Source organism: Eschscholzia californica, unplaced genomic scaffold (genome assembly GCF_041429995.1).
Source record: "Eschscholzia californica isolate CP2 unplaced genomic scaffold, dmEscCali1.0.p SCAF_6, whole genome shotgun sequence".
NCBI classification, from domain to species: Eukaryota; Viridiplantae; Streptophyta; class Magnoliopsida; order Ranunculales; family Papaveraceae; genus Eschscholzia; species Eschscholzia californica.
Window position 1 is genome coordinate 40,107,070 of NW_028238483.1, and position 14,891 is coordinate 40,121,960.

The 14,891-nt window shown below is 36.2% G+C and overlaps 2 protein-coding genes across 4 annotated transcripts; one reads left to right on the forward strand and one right to left on the reverse strand.

Moving 5' to 3' along the window:
- Window positions 1–1,213: 1,213 nt before the first annotated feature.
- On the forward strand, window positions 1,214–12,187 carry LOC147534804 (uncharacterized). 3 transcript variants are annotated; one of them, XM_086647341.1, is made up of 16 exons: window positions 1,214–1,765; window positions 3,401–3,473; window positions 4,564–4,629; window positions 5,175–5,240; window positions 5,339–5,421; window positions 5,541–5,592; window positions 6,091–6,159; window positions 7,358–7,425; window positions 7,523–7,571; window positions 7,697–7,781; window positions 7,880–7,981; window positions 8,765–8,816; window positions 9,550–9,601; window positions 9,982–10,098; window positions 10,173–11,162; window positions 11,328–12,187. In XM_086647341.1, exons 1-16 carry the CDS (start codon window positions 1,599–1,601, stop codon window positions 11,973–11,975), a joined length of 2,739 nt encoding a protein of 912 aa, XP_086503467.1. In that variant the 5' UTR covers window positions 1,214–1,598; the 3' UTR covers window positions 11,976–12,187. The 3 variants fall into 3 exon arrangements, with proteins under 3 accessions (XP_086503467.1, XP_086503466.1, XP_086503468.1); XM_086647342.1 differs by lacking the exon at window positions 1,214–1,765 and adding an exon at window positions 1,954–2,680; XM_086647340.1 differs by lacking the exon at window positions 7,523–7,571 and having other exon boundaries at window positions 1,221–1,765; window positions 7,358–7,420.
- An 877-nt stretch (window positions 12,188–13,064) lies between these two features.
- LOC147534805 (uncharacterized) lies at window positions 13,065–14,813 on the reverse strand. Its single transcript, XM_086650800.1, has 2 exons — window positions 14,204–14,813; window positions 13,065–13,342 (listed from the first exon to the last, which is right to left on the reverse strand). The coding sequence occupies exons 1-2, from the start codon at window positions 14,803–14,805 to the stop codon at window positions 13,165–13,167; spliced, it is 780 nt and encodes a 259-aa protein (XP_086506926.1). The 5' UTR covers window positions 14,806–14,813; the 3' UTR covers window positions 13,065–13,164.
- Between the last annotated feature and the right edge of the window lie 78 nt (window positions 14,814–14,891).

Genomic DNA, 14,891 nt, shown 5'->3' on the forward strand with positions numbered 1-14,891 from the left:
TTAGTTTTCCAGAGAGTTGATTTCCAGTTAGGTATAGGATAAGTTGTAGATATATTTATGCCTATTTTATATTTTTCAATTTTGTAGTCTTATCTAACCATTAATAATAGATGAGCAAATCAAAATTTCTTTGCCAGAAGGCTGAGTTAAATTAACGGTTTCTATTTTTTGAATAAAACCCCTCTTTGTATTGTTGGAAATATAGGGTAGATGAATGAATTTGTCGAACATGTAATAACTTTCTTCGTTGCGTCGTGGTATGGAGGCCACGGCCTTGAAAGTGATTTCGGTGTAACTTTGGTGCGAATTACTGTTTCCGTTCACTCCCCAAGGATTGACCACTGCTTACTGCCTCTGATTGCACTGACAAAGATAGTAATGGAGATTGCATAACTCGAAGCTTAAGCAGATAGAGAGGAAGATCGCCGAAATTGAGTTGTGTGTTTTCTTTCTCAGTTTCGGCTTGTATATATAGCCTTAGAGAAAACTGAATTTGAGTCAAGTAAAACTGCTCTCCATGACAAAAGAGTAATTTCACTTGGGCTCACGGGTCAACGACCCAAAGGGCAAAGTGGCCCTAGTGCCCAAAGAACCAAATGGCCAAAAGTCCAATTGCCTCGCATGCGTGTGGGAACCTCTTTACTCCACCATGTGCTTTACAAAGATTTGTCAAGCAACTTATCATAAAACATCTTTAGTTTCACTAGTTGGAAGATGTGGGATAATTGTAGAAAGAAAGTTTTGAATGCCATCTTCTCTTAAGAGGTGGGTCCCACCCATATGGTAACTAGAAGACAAGATACTCTTCACTAGTAGGAAGTTGTGAGGCTCACTTTCAATTAATTACAAGATGGTAATGAGCCCAACCAAGAATGAATCCAAATGGGCCCAACCATGCCAGAAACCCAACATGTATATTAGTTTTTTTTTTTTTTACTTGGAGAGATGATTTTCAATTAGGTATATTATACGTATTTTTCAATTATGTATAGTCTTGTGTAAGCATTAATAGTCAGGTCAATCAAAAATTCTTTTGTAGAAGGCGAGTCAAAGTCAAGTTTCAATTTTCAAACTTATCCTCTCTATCTAGAGATTATAGGGTAGGTTATAGATATACTTGTGCCTATTCTATATCTTTTTTTTTTTTTTTTTTGTTGAACTTTCTATATCTTTTCTTTTGATACCATAAATAGCAAAGACAGATCACCCAAAGTTTCTTTGATACATTTCCGTAATAACATGATAATGGAGCCCCATTTCATATACCCCCGTCCACGTATATTAACCGATACATCCGCGCGGGCTATTTTCTGATTGAGCGAGGAACTGCATAGACTCTGCTTCTACTTTATGGCAGACTGAAAGGGGAAGAAAGAAGAAAATATTTCAAACCTATTTATTTTTGGCCATCACCGAACCAGTAGAGAGAGAAACTAGAAAGCTTTAGAGAGAGAAAGTTTGAGGTTGAGAGTTTTAGAGAGAGAATGTGAGAGGAAGAAACCGAGTTTTATTGAGTGACTGGAAGTTCAATAGAGAAATTTTGAGGAAAACAGAGAGAGTTAGAGAGAGAAAGTTTGAGAGAGAAACAGAAAGAGAGAATGGAGTTGCCGGTAGGATCAACTTCGACGAATACTATCACGTACAGCGCGTCGACGGTGAACTCATTTCGTATATCAGCTGTAATGGACCGGTTACAGCTACACGTTCAACCTAATCCACGGTCTGATCCGGATGATTTCCTTAATCTTTGCATCTCTTTAGCAAGGTTTGGTACTATTATCATTATGACTGCTTAATTACTTCCTTATCATGAATCAGAGTTCTAGTTAGTATCAGAGATTGTTTTTCCTTTCTCGCTTCAATTTTTTTACTACTGACTTGGGAAGCAAGTTTCTGTGGTTTCTTCTCTTATTTTTCTAGTATATATATGCATTTTTCATCAAATACATTATTTCCGTACCTGGAAGAGTTTCCTCTAATGCTATAAATTGATTATCATCTAGTATTTGTTGGAATAGTCCCACATTGGTTATAGACAATGTTTAGAAAAACATTTATTCGCTTAGATGCAGTTTTCGAGGTGGTGCATCTTTTTTTTTAATGAGATTAGAGGTGGTGCATCTAGGTGGTACAAAGTTGTGATTTCAATTTCATATATTTTAATGTAGTAATAGTATCTTATTCTATTGATGGTATAGGTTATTGGTTCTGTTTGTAGTATAACAACTAATTAGTTTTTTAATAGTGTAGTTACGGAAAAGCAGGTGGTGGGATCACTAGTGCCACCGAAAGTTTCACCTCTTGCGCTAGCTTTTGGGGTGATTGAGACCCAAGACCACCCAACCAACACTCCTATACTAGGAGAACTTCAGTAACTTTCACTAGGAAAGTAAAGGTTTTATGTTGAAGAAATAAATAATTTGAAAAGGTTTTTAGACACATCAAAATGCTAGAGATAAAAAGAAAAATATGCTAGCTATCTACTTGTTATCTTAACGCTTTTCTTGATTATTGTAGTAGTATATGAAATTCTTTCTTAAAGACGAAGATGGAATCTGGATTATAATAGTACTTGTGTTGTCTAAGTTTGGTCTTGAGTTTGAGGCTGCTGAAAATGTCATTTGGCATGTGGAACAAGTTGCTAGAGAGGTACACTGGAGGAACCCCGAAAAGGCAGTGGGTATGATTTATGAAGTGAAAGCTCGGTTTTTGTAACATGTACTATGTTATATGTAGTTATGGAAATGATTACTTTGAAATGATGCCTTGTCCGACGTCACAAATTTTCAGTCCTTTAAGCCAAATCCCATTCTTTAGGTGCTAGACGAAATTGGCTTCCCGATCTACAGAGGTTTTTGTGTTTTTGGCAATAACATGGTAATACACACCACAAACCTATTGATATTTTTGTGATGCACGCCGCTAGTGGTTTCTACTTTTATATATTCAATCTAGTTTTTCCATTTATGGTAACATCTGATAATATTGTGCAGTTTATTGTAATCAGAATCCTCGAATATTACTCTCTAGTCTCTAGCTTAGTTGATCATACATGCACATTTTATCTAACTTTTTGTGTACTTTATTGTAGTAGGAGAAGCAAATTCATTGAACTAATTAGTTGTTGTTTTCATTTCATCTCATCTCTCTCCTAAGCAAGGAATTGAATTTCGAAATATTTCGGTTGAAATGACCGAAATATTTCCATGCCTACCGAAATTTCCACCGAAACCGAAATTTGACTAAGTTTCTCTTAACAATGTGTCAATGTCTTGTTAAGGAAATAAATTTCTGAGTAATTCAGTCGAAATTACCGAAATAGTCCATGCCTACCGAAACTGAAATTTCATTCCTTGCTCCCAAGTGCTAAACCTAACATGATTTTCTTTGACAAATACAGAGGTATCGATTATGCAGTTGCGAACGGTGAGATTCCACTCGTAGCCTCAGATTTGCCTTTATTATTAAAACAGGTGATTGTATGTCTAAGTTTACCGGCTTGTGATTTGTAATTGATAGTGAACAGTTATATGTACACTTCCAACCATCACAAACGATTTTATGTAGCACCTATTGTCCTGGTTATCTTTTATGTGCTATCTTTCTGGTTTACTGAGGGGGCAATATCATCTTTCATGGATCTAAAATGTTTTTTTTTTCTCAGAATCTTATGGTTATGAATACTGGTTATGAATACTATTCTTTTAGAGGATGAGGATGGAAGATGTACTTGGACAGTAGACAGTTTCCTTTCTTTTAGTTTGTCTTGGGTCTGACTTCTGAGCCCTCACTCAGTGTACCGCTTCAACAAGACAAAACTTATGGTCAAGTAAAGTAGGGGAAGCACGATATCAGGGTACTACTAATTTGTGAGGACTGGTTTTGAGTGATGGGCATAGGGGTTATTGGGTTAGTTTGCTCCCAAAAATCTCCTGCTTTTTGCACATTCCATTACTTCTACCTGGTACAGGTTGTTGGAGGCTGTTCCTTCGGAGCAATACTCTTGACGCACACAACATTGTCTCAGACGTATATCATGTACTATTGAATATTATTATATGCCATTTGGAATCTGTCTTTCCATGAAAGTGTGTCTGTTGTGAGATGTATCAGATTTAATTTCATTTGCATTGGAATATGTATGTGCCACTGAATATTTTCTCATTAGAGTGACTACTTGAGACTTGCATCACTGACTTCACTTATCACAAACATCTAATATCTTCATAATCTAATTTTCAACATTAACGTAGTGTAATTTTATCTGCCTTCAATGCATTCCTGTTGTAATTCCATGCTACTATCAGTTTCTCAGATGTACGATAACTGGAATAGGCAATTCTGCACTCTTCTTTTATCTAGGTTACATGCTCTCTCCAGCTGTCCTGCTAATCACTTCTGTGGTCATGTAGATGTTTCATTTCTAAGTCATTTGGAATCTGCTACTCTGATAGTTTGAGAGTTCTAATTGAATTTTACTTATTTTTTTCCTTTATCATAGATTATATCATTAGAGTATTAGACTTTGGCCATCACTCTAAGTCATCCAAATTTGTAACACAGGTGTATCAACGTAAAAATGAGTTCTCCCTGCAACCAGTGATCATGATGCTATTGATTTCTATAAAGGTACTTTTTTCCTGTAGGCTGCAGTTTTTTGTTCGAGTGTTGTAACTCTCAATATGTATAGACGGAAGCCAACGTTGGAGAGTACATCCCAGTTTTATAGGTCGTTGCGATATATCTTGTAACATCCAATGTAAATCCCACATTGACTCTTATTAAAAACTATAGAACAGCAATAAACTAGTAAATATGAAAGGTTTGTTCTAGAAATACTTATTTGTCAGCCCATTTCGCACAACTTTTGTACATATTATGAACATATTGTGAAAAATTAATTGTCAAAAATTAATTGTATCCAAATCTCTAGTACGAGGACCATATACTCATATTTTCTGGAGAATCTCTAACCCACTTCCAGCCATAACTCTGAAATTTCACCCTCTCCTGAAGAGCCTAGTATGAAATATTTTTCAGTTTGTAACTTTGTTACTTTAGAGCAATATTTTCTCAGGCTGTTGGTTTTTCCAAATTACATCTAGTATATAGATCATTTCTTTTTGCAACTTTGCACAAATTGTAATCTGTCAATGTTATCATTTGCTTTTCAGGGTGCGTGTAGAAGTGGATGGTTTATGGACAAGGATGCTGAAGAACTTCGTAAACTTACAAATGAGGTTGTTTGACATATGAAGTTTTTTAGTTGAATTATTTCTTGTTGTGTTCTTCATGCTGCTATGTTGTCCCTAACGACACGAGGTTTCTGGATTTTTAGATAGGAAGCATCTTCCAGAGTGAAGATAATATTCACACCGAACCAAGTAACGTTATTCCCATTATTTCCGATATCATGGCCAGGTATATCTATCATGGTTTCGTTAGCCGAAAGACCAGAAATTCCAAATCCTATTTTATTTCATATCAAGAAAATTAAATGATAAAGAACACAGGCCTCATCCTTTCCCTTTTGTCTACAGATTCTACCCTCTACTGGAAATAGGAAACATTATTGTTTCTCTCCAAGTCAAGGTTTGTTGATGTTTGATTTTTGACTAGTTCATGATTTCGGGAAAAAAAGGGAATTGTTCGGTTCATCAGTTTTCCTGAATCTGGCTTGTCTTCTTTAGTGTTTATGTAACTTCCTCTAAACTCTTCTTGGATGTAAGACTTCACTAGTTTTATAGGCAAGTTTGTACATTTCATATATATATATATATATATATATATATATATATATATTGGTGTAAATAATAGATAAATGTTTTCCAAATAATTTAACATTCTGTGTTTGTCAACATTGTAAACTCTCGGAAAAGAGATACACTCTTAGTACTTCAAATGTTGTTTGTTGAAATATAAAATCAATATAGAAGGGAAGTGTACCTTCCTAGAATCCAAATTTTGTATTTATAGAAATTTTAGTTTTGTTAAATTCTTTACAAAGTAGTTGGAATGGCACATGGAAGGAGAAGTTTGCATAATTGACACTTGACATTGAGGCATTGGAAACTTCTTTCTTGTTTGCAGCCTGGGTTTGGAACGTACATGACTGATTTCAATATACTGAAGGGACAGATGAACCCAAAGGAGATGATAGTAAGCATCCACCAGCATCGAATTGTTTTGAATTTTTGATGAATCTACTTCTGTGCTATAATTGGTTCAACTGGTTTAGGCAAGTCCGTTGAGATGAATAGTGCATTTGGTAATAAACTAAAAATTCCAATTTTCAGATACATAAATACTCTACATTTTCTTATTAGTAAGAATAACCGATAGTATGTATACTACCTGATAGCCTTTTGTTTGCTTTTGGAAGCTAAAATTGGATTTTACCGTTCATGCACCTTAGTAAGTCTTATTTACGAACAGTATTTCGTAAATTTATGCTAGATATGCAAATTGATGAAATAATGTTAGGTCACATTGTTCTAAAAATATAGATCAACTATTGATTCTATTTCTTATGTCGTTTAAAACTATTAGAAGCTTTCTACTGGATAGATTCCGGTACAAATACTTGCACGTCAGTGGTTGATATATGATGATGGTGGGTGGCATGAGTTCATTTATGCAGGTGACCGTAGTATATTTACTAGATTAGTACATTCCATCACATTTGGGTGACGTCCGGGATAATGTGGAACAATTCCTGTTTCCTTCTCGAACTCCTGATAACTACAACCTGCATAGGAGAACTAGAAATACAGAAATTGATCTAAATAATCTAAGTCCATTTAGCTCCACTATTTGTTTGTTCATTTGTACAAGAGGACTATATGATAACCTTAGTCACTCAGTTTTTTCTTGGTTGGATCCCAAGTATTATTCAGCGACTTCACTACATCTTAAGTTGCGTTTATCTGAAGATGATCTATAGGCTCATTTTGTCATCTCCTTGTTGTATTAGATCACCATTGTAAACACCAAATTCCTTATAGTCTTCAAACCCCTTCAGAACTTTGTTAGTTAGCTATAAAGTGGATGGTTAAAAATATATATACATGTTCGGATAATAGGAAATCCGGGCACTGTGGTTTCTTGACAGGACAATATGACATAATTGCCTCCGAACAGCAAACCCTTGGACATTGTCATGTGTGAGCACCAGCCAGTGAATAAGGTGCTAGGATAAGCTCGTGTTGAATAGGGGATGTTGGATTCTCTTCAGAATAATTGATGGTGGTCATTAAAAATTAGTCGGCTGTTTATTTGTCTGCACATGCTTTCCTTTATTTAGGATGAAAATTATTGCTTAGTTTATTGTTTTTGATTTTTTTCCTTGGTCTTTTAGTACTTGTTTGTAGCTCAAACTGATAACACAGAAACATCCTCTTGTATCGCGAGTCCTCCACAAGTAAGGTATGCCTGTGCTCCTTAGTCATTCCCCTTGATCCCCGTGGACTTCGTTTTTTTCCCTGTATTTACTCTGATCATCTTGTTTGTCTTACTAATGTAGTTTCTTATTAAATGGAAAAGGAGTTGAGAAAAGAACTAATGATTCAATGGTTTGTCTTGTCCCTGAGAACTTTTGGATGGGATGTTTTTCATGTTAATATTTTCCAGTATGAGTAGTTTATGAAAGATTTAACAGTGGGTTATTTATCCTTCTTTGGTTTATGTTCTTGATCAGGAAAATGGACCACAATTGCCAACAAATGTGACTTCAATGCTCAAGTATGGAAGTAACCTACTACAAGCATTTGGGAATTTCGATGGTTTGCTGATTTCAGCTTCAACTTCTCTAAATCTAGACTTTGTAGCTCGCAACTGTTTGCTTACTGACTAGCGTAATTTATCTTCAACTGTGTCACAGGTACTTGCATTATCGCTGTCGTCTTCATGGGTGTGACTTCATCCTCAAATACTCCACTCTTGCAGGACTATGTCAGACCACTTTTAAGTGCTGAAAACTCTGGTATGCAGTAAGATGAAAAATCATTTGTTAGTGTTGTCATCTTTGAAGATAGAAGACTCTGATTGGATGCATCTGAAAGACTAGATTTAGGGGTGAGCATTGGTCGGTTGCCGCCCATTTTTGGCTGAACCGAAACCGAGCCAATTAAGATTTCAGCCGGTTAAGTTTGGTCTAGTTTGGTTCGGTTTGGTTGGTCGGTCCAACCGATCGAAAATAATGACTGTCTTAATTATGAAATTTTATGTCATTCATTACCCAAAAAAAGTAGTATTATAAATTAGTAAAAGTATCATTTTATACTAATTTGTGACATAGGACTGGTCGGTTCGGTTTGAGCGGTTTCAAAATGCTCAAGCCGAAATCAAACCAAATTAATAAGGCTCGATTTGGCTCGGTTGGAAAAGCGTTGCCATTTGGTCGATCCGGTTTGGGTCGATCCATTCGGCTGATTTTTGCTCACCCAATGTGAGGAGTCTGTTTACATCTTGAAGATTTCTTTATTTTGTTACTTTCTTAACAAAGGTGAGAAAAGTTACTAGTCAAACGATAGAGAAAATTGCTGTTAATTAACGAGGGAATCAAAGTGCAGATGATTCGGTTAGCGTTTTCTTGTTAGAGATACAACTCTCCCACTAGGTTTTAATTCGTGTAGGGAGTTTCTGACTTGATATGATCTGCAGTTAATTTGTCACTAACCATTCATGATTATGCCTACTGCAACATGATTTGTTTGGTTCATGTATTAAACCTAAATTGATGACTATATTACTATCATTTTGTTAGATTCTGACATAACTGAGGGCTCATCACGAATTTCACTAAATTGTCCAATAAGGTACGCTATGATACAATATTTGTTTCATGTCTTTCCTGCTCTTTAGGTGTCTGAAATCCTCTATCAAATTTATTTCCAGTAACTCATGATTAGTTTACAATTCTCTATTAGTTTTTAAATTAATTATCCAATTTAAACAGATGTGTAGAAAAATGCCCCGAGCCCCTGATTATATGTACATGTAACATTATTACTATCCCTAAGGATTCAGATGTAATCTTTATTCGTATAGCGATAGTTGGAGTTTGTACAAGTTACAGAATCTTGATTTATATTTTCATTTACTAATTTTGGATACTAATTAACAACCCTTTAAACACTCTGGATATTAGCAAATATACGGGAAAATTGATTACTTTGTCACGATCTCTGTTTATAAACAACAACCAATAGGTTTTAATAGATATCCTGAACTAGTTTGAAATCAACATCACAATATTATCAATTACTAATATTGTTATGAAATAAAAGGGTTCCCTAGTTCCTGCAGGCCCTTCATCTTCTTAATTTGATTTGTACTGATGACTGATATATGGCATCTTTGGGAATTTTTGATAGTTGACTGTTGTTACTTAAGTGATGGTCCGTTGTTTTGAATTCCTTTTCGTTTTTTTTTTATCTTCTAAATCAGTTCAAATTTAGATATCACATGTTCAATTTATGTTTCCTGAAGACGGCCTCCTCAGATATCTGGCAATGGTTTGATTGGTATTATGTTTCCATTATTTGACAGCTTGAAGCGCATTAAAACTCCAGTAAAAGGACATCTTTGTAAACACCATCAGGTAAGACTCGAGAGGTGACAAATGGTTTACCTCAGGGATATTGGTAATTTAGTATACATATAATTATACGAATTGAGTTGATTCGATTGGTTGATATTTCTTACCTTGGGTCCTTGGGGTAGGAATGATTCTGTTTCTCTGTATCTGTCTATTTTAAGGTAATTGAATCACCAGCGACTAAAATCACCAGGCGCTGTGGCATTAAAAATAGTTCTATCGAGTCCAATTAGGCATAGGAGATCATGTCAGTTCATGTTAATATAAACTTAAGAAGACCATCTTGGATTTTCTCATGTATAATTATTTGACTGATCTTCTCGTGATATATTTTTTAACACCTTTTTATTCTAAATTTTGTTGTTCGGATTTACATCTTGCAGTGTTTTGATTATGACAACTTCATAGAAATAAACTTAAGAAGACCATCTTGGCACTGTCCTTTGTGCGGTCAGTCTGTTAGCTACATTGACATACGTATCGATCAATTTATGGTTAAGGTAAGAAGGTATCAAACTTGTACTAACTTTTACGCACTTCTCTCACCCGATTAAACATTTGCTTTGTTGTTCAGGTCTTACAAGAGGCAGGAGAGAGTTCAGTGGACGTGTTTATATCAGCAGATGGATCATGGAAAACGACCCCTTCATGCAGTACAAAATCCAATGGAAATCAGCAAGAATTTTCAAAGCTTTCTCGATCTTCGAAATCTACGGCTTTTATTATGGACCTTACCACAGATGAAATGGACGTTACTTGGGAGATGGAAGAAAGGAAACCTCACCTTGATACACTACCAGGTTTATTCTCTGAGACGACTACTCAACCGCTAGGAGTCAACAACAATGCCTTAGAGGTTGTTGATCCATTCTCCGATCATCAAATCGAGAATGGTTTATGGTCCGGAATGTCCTCAGTATGTTCGCCTTTTGGTATATCTCAAGGCAATTCTGATTCTCTTCTTGATCATTCTTTGATGCCATCTACGCCAACTACTGTTTCTCTTTCCCCTCACCAAATAATGGTACCAAGCTCGCATCTTGCAACTTCTCAGATTGAAAATGCAATTGTCCATAGTGATCTTGGGAGGTCGGCGATAATGAGAAATGTAACAAGAATACCTGTAGCAGTTCAGGCACTTGCAGCCCCGGCAACACCTAATTTACACCAGCAGCCAAGTGTAAGAAGCTTTAATCCTTTGACGCCTTATCAAACTCAGTTTTCGAGTCAATTTGATCCAACCCAGACGGCACCCATTTCACATCAATGGTCAAGTACAGGTTTAAACCCATTAATACCCAATCTCTCCCCCCCTGTTGCTTCAGTTCAGGCACTTCCAGCACAGACATTACTCGACTCATGTCAGCGCTCAAGTACCAATTTGAATTCATTTATGCCCTCTCCTGTTGCCTCTCAGACTCCCCTTTCGATACCAAAGGTTGTAAGTGGGTTCGCAATAGGTGGTACCTTGGATAGGCAACCACAGTTTGTTAACTATCATGCAAATCCACTTTCAACTAGCGATGCCACTTCATCTTCAATGCAACATAACTTGATCCAACAGGTTTGATTTCTACGACTCTGAAACAATATCTAGAGCATGTTCATTTTTTGAAATAGTAAGATTCAAACTCTGTTCTTTGTAGTGGAGAGTCACTTGTTTTCACCCATTTTAACTGGGCTTCATTTGCTAAGCACCTCTTTATTCTTCTTGTTCTCAATCTTGCAGCATTACTTCCCCATGACACAGCCTCAAAGCATGGTTGGACAACTGTCTACTCAATTTTCATATAATCGACAGACTCCGGACTCGGGGGTTCGACCTGCTCCAATCATGGTTGGACCATCAAGTAGTTTCCCACATCAGCAAGCTCCACACCTTCGGGTTTCCCGATCCACACCCACTCCTTCGAGCATCAATGCTCAGCTTCCTGCAACTTCTGCTCAACGTTCTTCTACTATGGCTAGAGTATTACCAGTAAAACCAGTTCAACTCCAACCAGCTCAAACACGGTCAAGTTTGGCAACAGGTTTTGGTGGTAAAAGTAGAACATCAAACCAGGTTCAAGCAGTTACGAGAACAGAAGATTTGGTAGGACCTCTCTCAGCAGAAACCTGGTGCCCTCAGAAACGAATGAGGGGAAGTTTATCTGGTCGAGCTATACCAGATTCTCTTAGCCAGCTCATTATTCAACCAACCCAATCAGCTCCACAAAGTGTCAGAAACCCACATGAGCTGATATCACAACCTTCTGGTAATAATCTGCAGTTCCAGACGTCTATGAATCTCCAGAGACCACAACCACAAGGCATCCCAAGAACGACAGGAGATGGACCAACGACGCCAGGGAGTAGGAGCTTTGGGGTTACTCATTGATTATTGATCATCACAATTCGAAATACATTTAGCTACAAGAGTTCGCTATATATATACTTAGTTTGAAAGTGAAAAGAAGAAAATACATATATATATATATAGTTCGTTCGAAATGAAAAGAAGGATTAGGAGTGTTTTTTGCCACTTCTTTTTGTAAAGTCCCTCCAGTTATGATGGGTATAGACATACAGTATGGGTTTTGGTTACAAAAATCTGTGATTTATTTACACTTTTAGAGTATACTTTCATGGTTAGTCATAAGACAAAATCTAGCAAATACAGATTAGGATTGACTATTGAGAGGCCGTGGCTGAGAATCTCGGACCTTGTCCCAAATAAATCTCAAATGTTTTAAGTATACAATTTCTTTAAACACAGGAAGAGTTGAGAAAACTTATGAGAGAACTAGAGAGAGAGAGAGAGAGTGGACAGAATAAAAATTATCGATGAAGAGAGGGATTAAGGGGAGTATGCGAGGATTGTGCTTCTAACAAAATTTCCAAACGTGCAAATCGTAGATAGGCTGGGATGCTGAGTCTAAGCAGCTGTTTGTGTACTCTCTCGAAAAAAAATTGAAGGAGCGGACACTTCAACATTATGTTTTGGGGCCATTGTGGTGAGGGGCTGTTGGGTTCGCCGGCATACTTCAATATTACTTTTGGGGGCTATTGTGGTGAGGGCCTGAGGGGTCGGTCGTTGGCACCCCCAACCATGTGCTCGTAGAAACTGTAATGTGGTATTTGCCTTTTCATAAAAAGATGTCATATCCATATTGTTTTCAAAATTGTTTCTGTATTGGGATGTGTAAAGGTGGCATCGAAGAGTCCGTCTAGGGATTATAATCATTATATATTGGTGAATACTGTGAAACTCACTTTAGGTGATGAGTGGTAAGTATATATCTCTACTAGAAAGACCAGAGTTCGAATTTTCTCGTTATTAAAAAGAATATATAAAGGTGAATACTTCATTAATTACAAAAGTTTACTTCATTTTCACAATCAAATTCATATTCCTCCCAATTCTGATTTTACAAGTGTATATATTTAGATTATATAGTTAATTAATTATATAAAATATGCAGTAAGTATAAACTATGTGATATTAATAAGTTTGAGTAACTTTGAAGACCTCAAGCACTTGTTTGGTCTTTGGTCCTTGCTTGATATTTTGAATGTAACATGCATGATTAGAATCTAGAGAGGAACTGCATTTGTCTGAGAAGAGGAGTTAAGCTTTCCATCAATTTCTCGCACGGATGGTTGTGAACTCCCTCGTACGTTGTTACGACGATTCCAGTGTCTTTTGATAAGCGTTGTATTTGTTTCTTTACGTTACATGTATGATGTGTACATCGATAATAGCTTCTGTAATTTTCTCGTTTTCCAAACACAACATGAAAACATTTAAGTACATATAGTTGGATTATAAATTAAAAAGGTTTAAATGATAGAGAAAAATAGAGAGCTTGGATCGTGACACCAAAATCTTTTGTACTTGGTACAAGGCTAACTTTGGCCAATGTAAAACTACTTCGAACATGCACCCTCACCTTGTTTGTTTATATAGATCAATTAAACCCACTCAAACTATATAATTATCATATATGCACATAAACTAACAGTTTAAGAATCTAGCTAGCTAAGTTTTTGAACATAAAATGTTCAGCTAGGTATTTGGTTTCCTTGTCATTTTAACAAAATTGATGCTAAATGTGTTTACAAGATGAAGAGTCGGTGAATCACTTGTGTCGTTATCATGCCCGAGAGTTTGTTGGAGAACATTATGCATTTTATTAAGTGGTTTGACACTACCTCCATGAAAGATATCATATGCTCAATAGACAAGGTATATGAAGGGTTTCACTAGAACATGTTATCCTATACTGGTATTACCTAGGGCATTAGGTTAGAGCAAAGATTTTATGAAGCTTCTAAAGGACAACCTATATACGAAGTACGGTCAAATTATTCAAGAGTCTGATATTTTTGTAGTATGGTTAGAAGGAGCTACAACCTGGTTTATGTATTTTTACTTTTTATAGGATGCTATATTAATATATTATCTATTGTAACATATATATTTCTCTATCGGAGAGACTAGAGGCCGAATCTTATCGTGTATACTGTACTTCTTTATTTTTGATCATACACTCAATGAGTCAAGAGAATGCATGTATTATTATATAACAAAGAAATTAGTTCCAGGGAAATAAATGACCAACAAACCTGGGATATATGCTATTCTTGACAGCTTTCTGTCCATATTTCCTCCATCGAAAACCATCGTCGAGTATATCATCAGCACTCCTCGTCTGAAAGGCGAAACGAGTGGGTCGATTTACCCTTTTCTTGCTCCTACTTGTCATGACCTTCCCTAGCTTATTTTCCTTATTATTACCACCTGCACCATTTTCTTCTTCTCCTTCTAATCTTGTTACAGCAGATGATGTAGAAGAAGAAGATGCAGCCATTCCCGCTAATGGCGATAACGACGATGATGATAATGGAAGAAGCTGATTACTTTGATTGTGATCACCAAAAATTGATCCAAGTGAATTATTAGTACTATTAGGGTTAGTTGAGGAGAAGAGGGTAACCCAATCAATATTAGTATCATGTAGTAATTGTTGTTGTTGTTGGTTAATAAGGGATGAAAGTGGGTTCATTAATGGATTATCATTTGATGGAGTTAAGGGTGAATTAAAGAAAAAGTTAGGGTATTGGATGTACTGATCAGGATCATGGTTGTCATGAGATGAAAGTGGGATTTGTGGGGTTTCATCACCACCATTATTATTATTATTATTATTACTATTATCATCTTCCATATTATTAGAAGAAGACTAGCTAGTAAAGTTGAAGAGGAAGAGATGAAGAGATGAAGAGAATGAATTAATCTAAGCTACTATTGATC

Bases quoted from the DNA above. Each gene is read 5' to 3' on its own strand.
- LOC147534804 (XM_086647341.1), top strand. From the start codon at position 1,599: ATGGAGTTGCCGGTAGGATCAACTTCGACGAATACTATCACGTACAGC. The intron at 8,817-9,549 runs GTACGCTATGAT...ATTATTTGACAG, and splicing joins TCACTAAATTGTCCAATAAG to CTTGAAGCGCATTAAAACTC. The intron at 10,099-10,172 runs GTAAGAAGGTAT...TTTGTTGTTCAG, and splicing joins TCGATCAATTTATGGTTAAG to GTCTTACAAGAGGCAGGAGA.
- LOC147534805 (XM_086650800.1), bottom strand. From the start codon at position 14,805: ATGGAAGATGATAATAGTAATAATAATAATAATAATAATGGTGGTGAT. The intron at 13,343-14,203 runs GTTTGTTGGTCA...AGAAAATTACAG, and splicing joins AAGAATAGCATATATCCCAG to AAGCTATTATCGATGTACAC.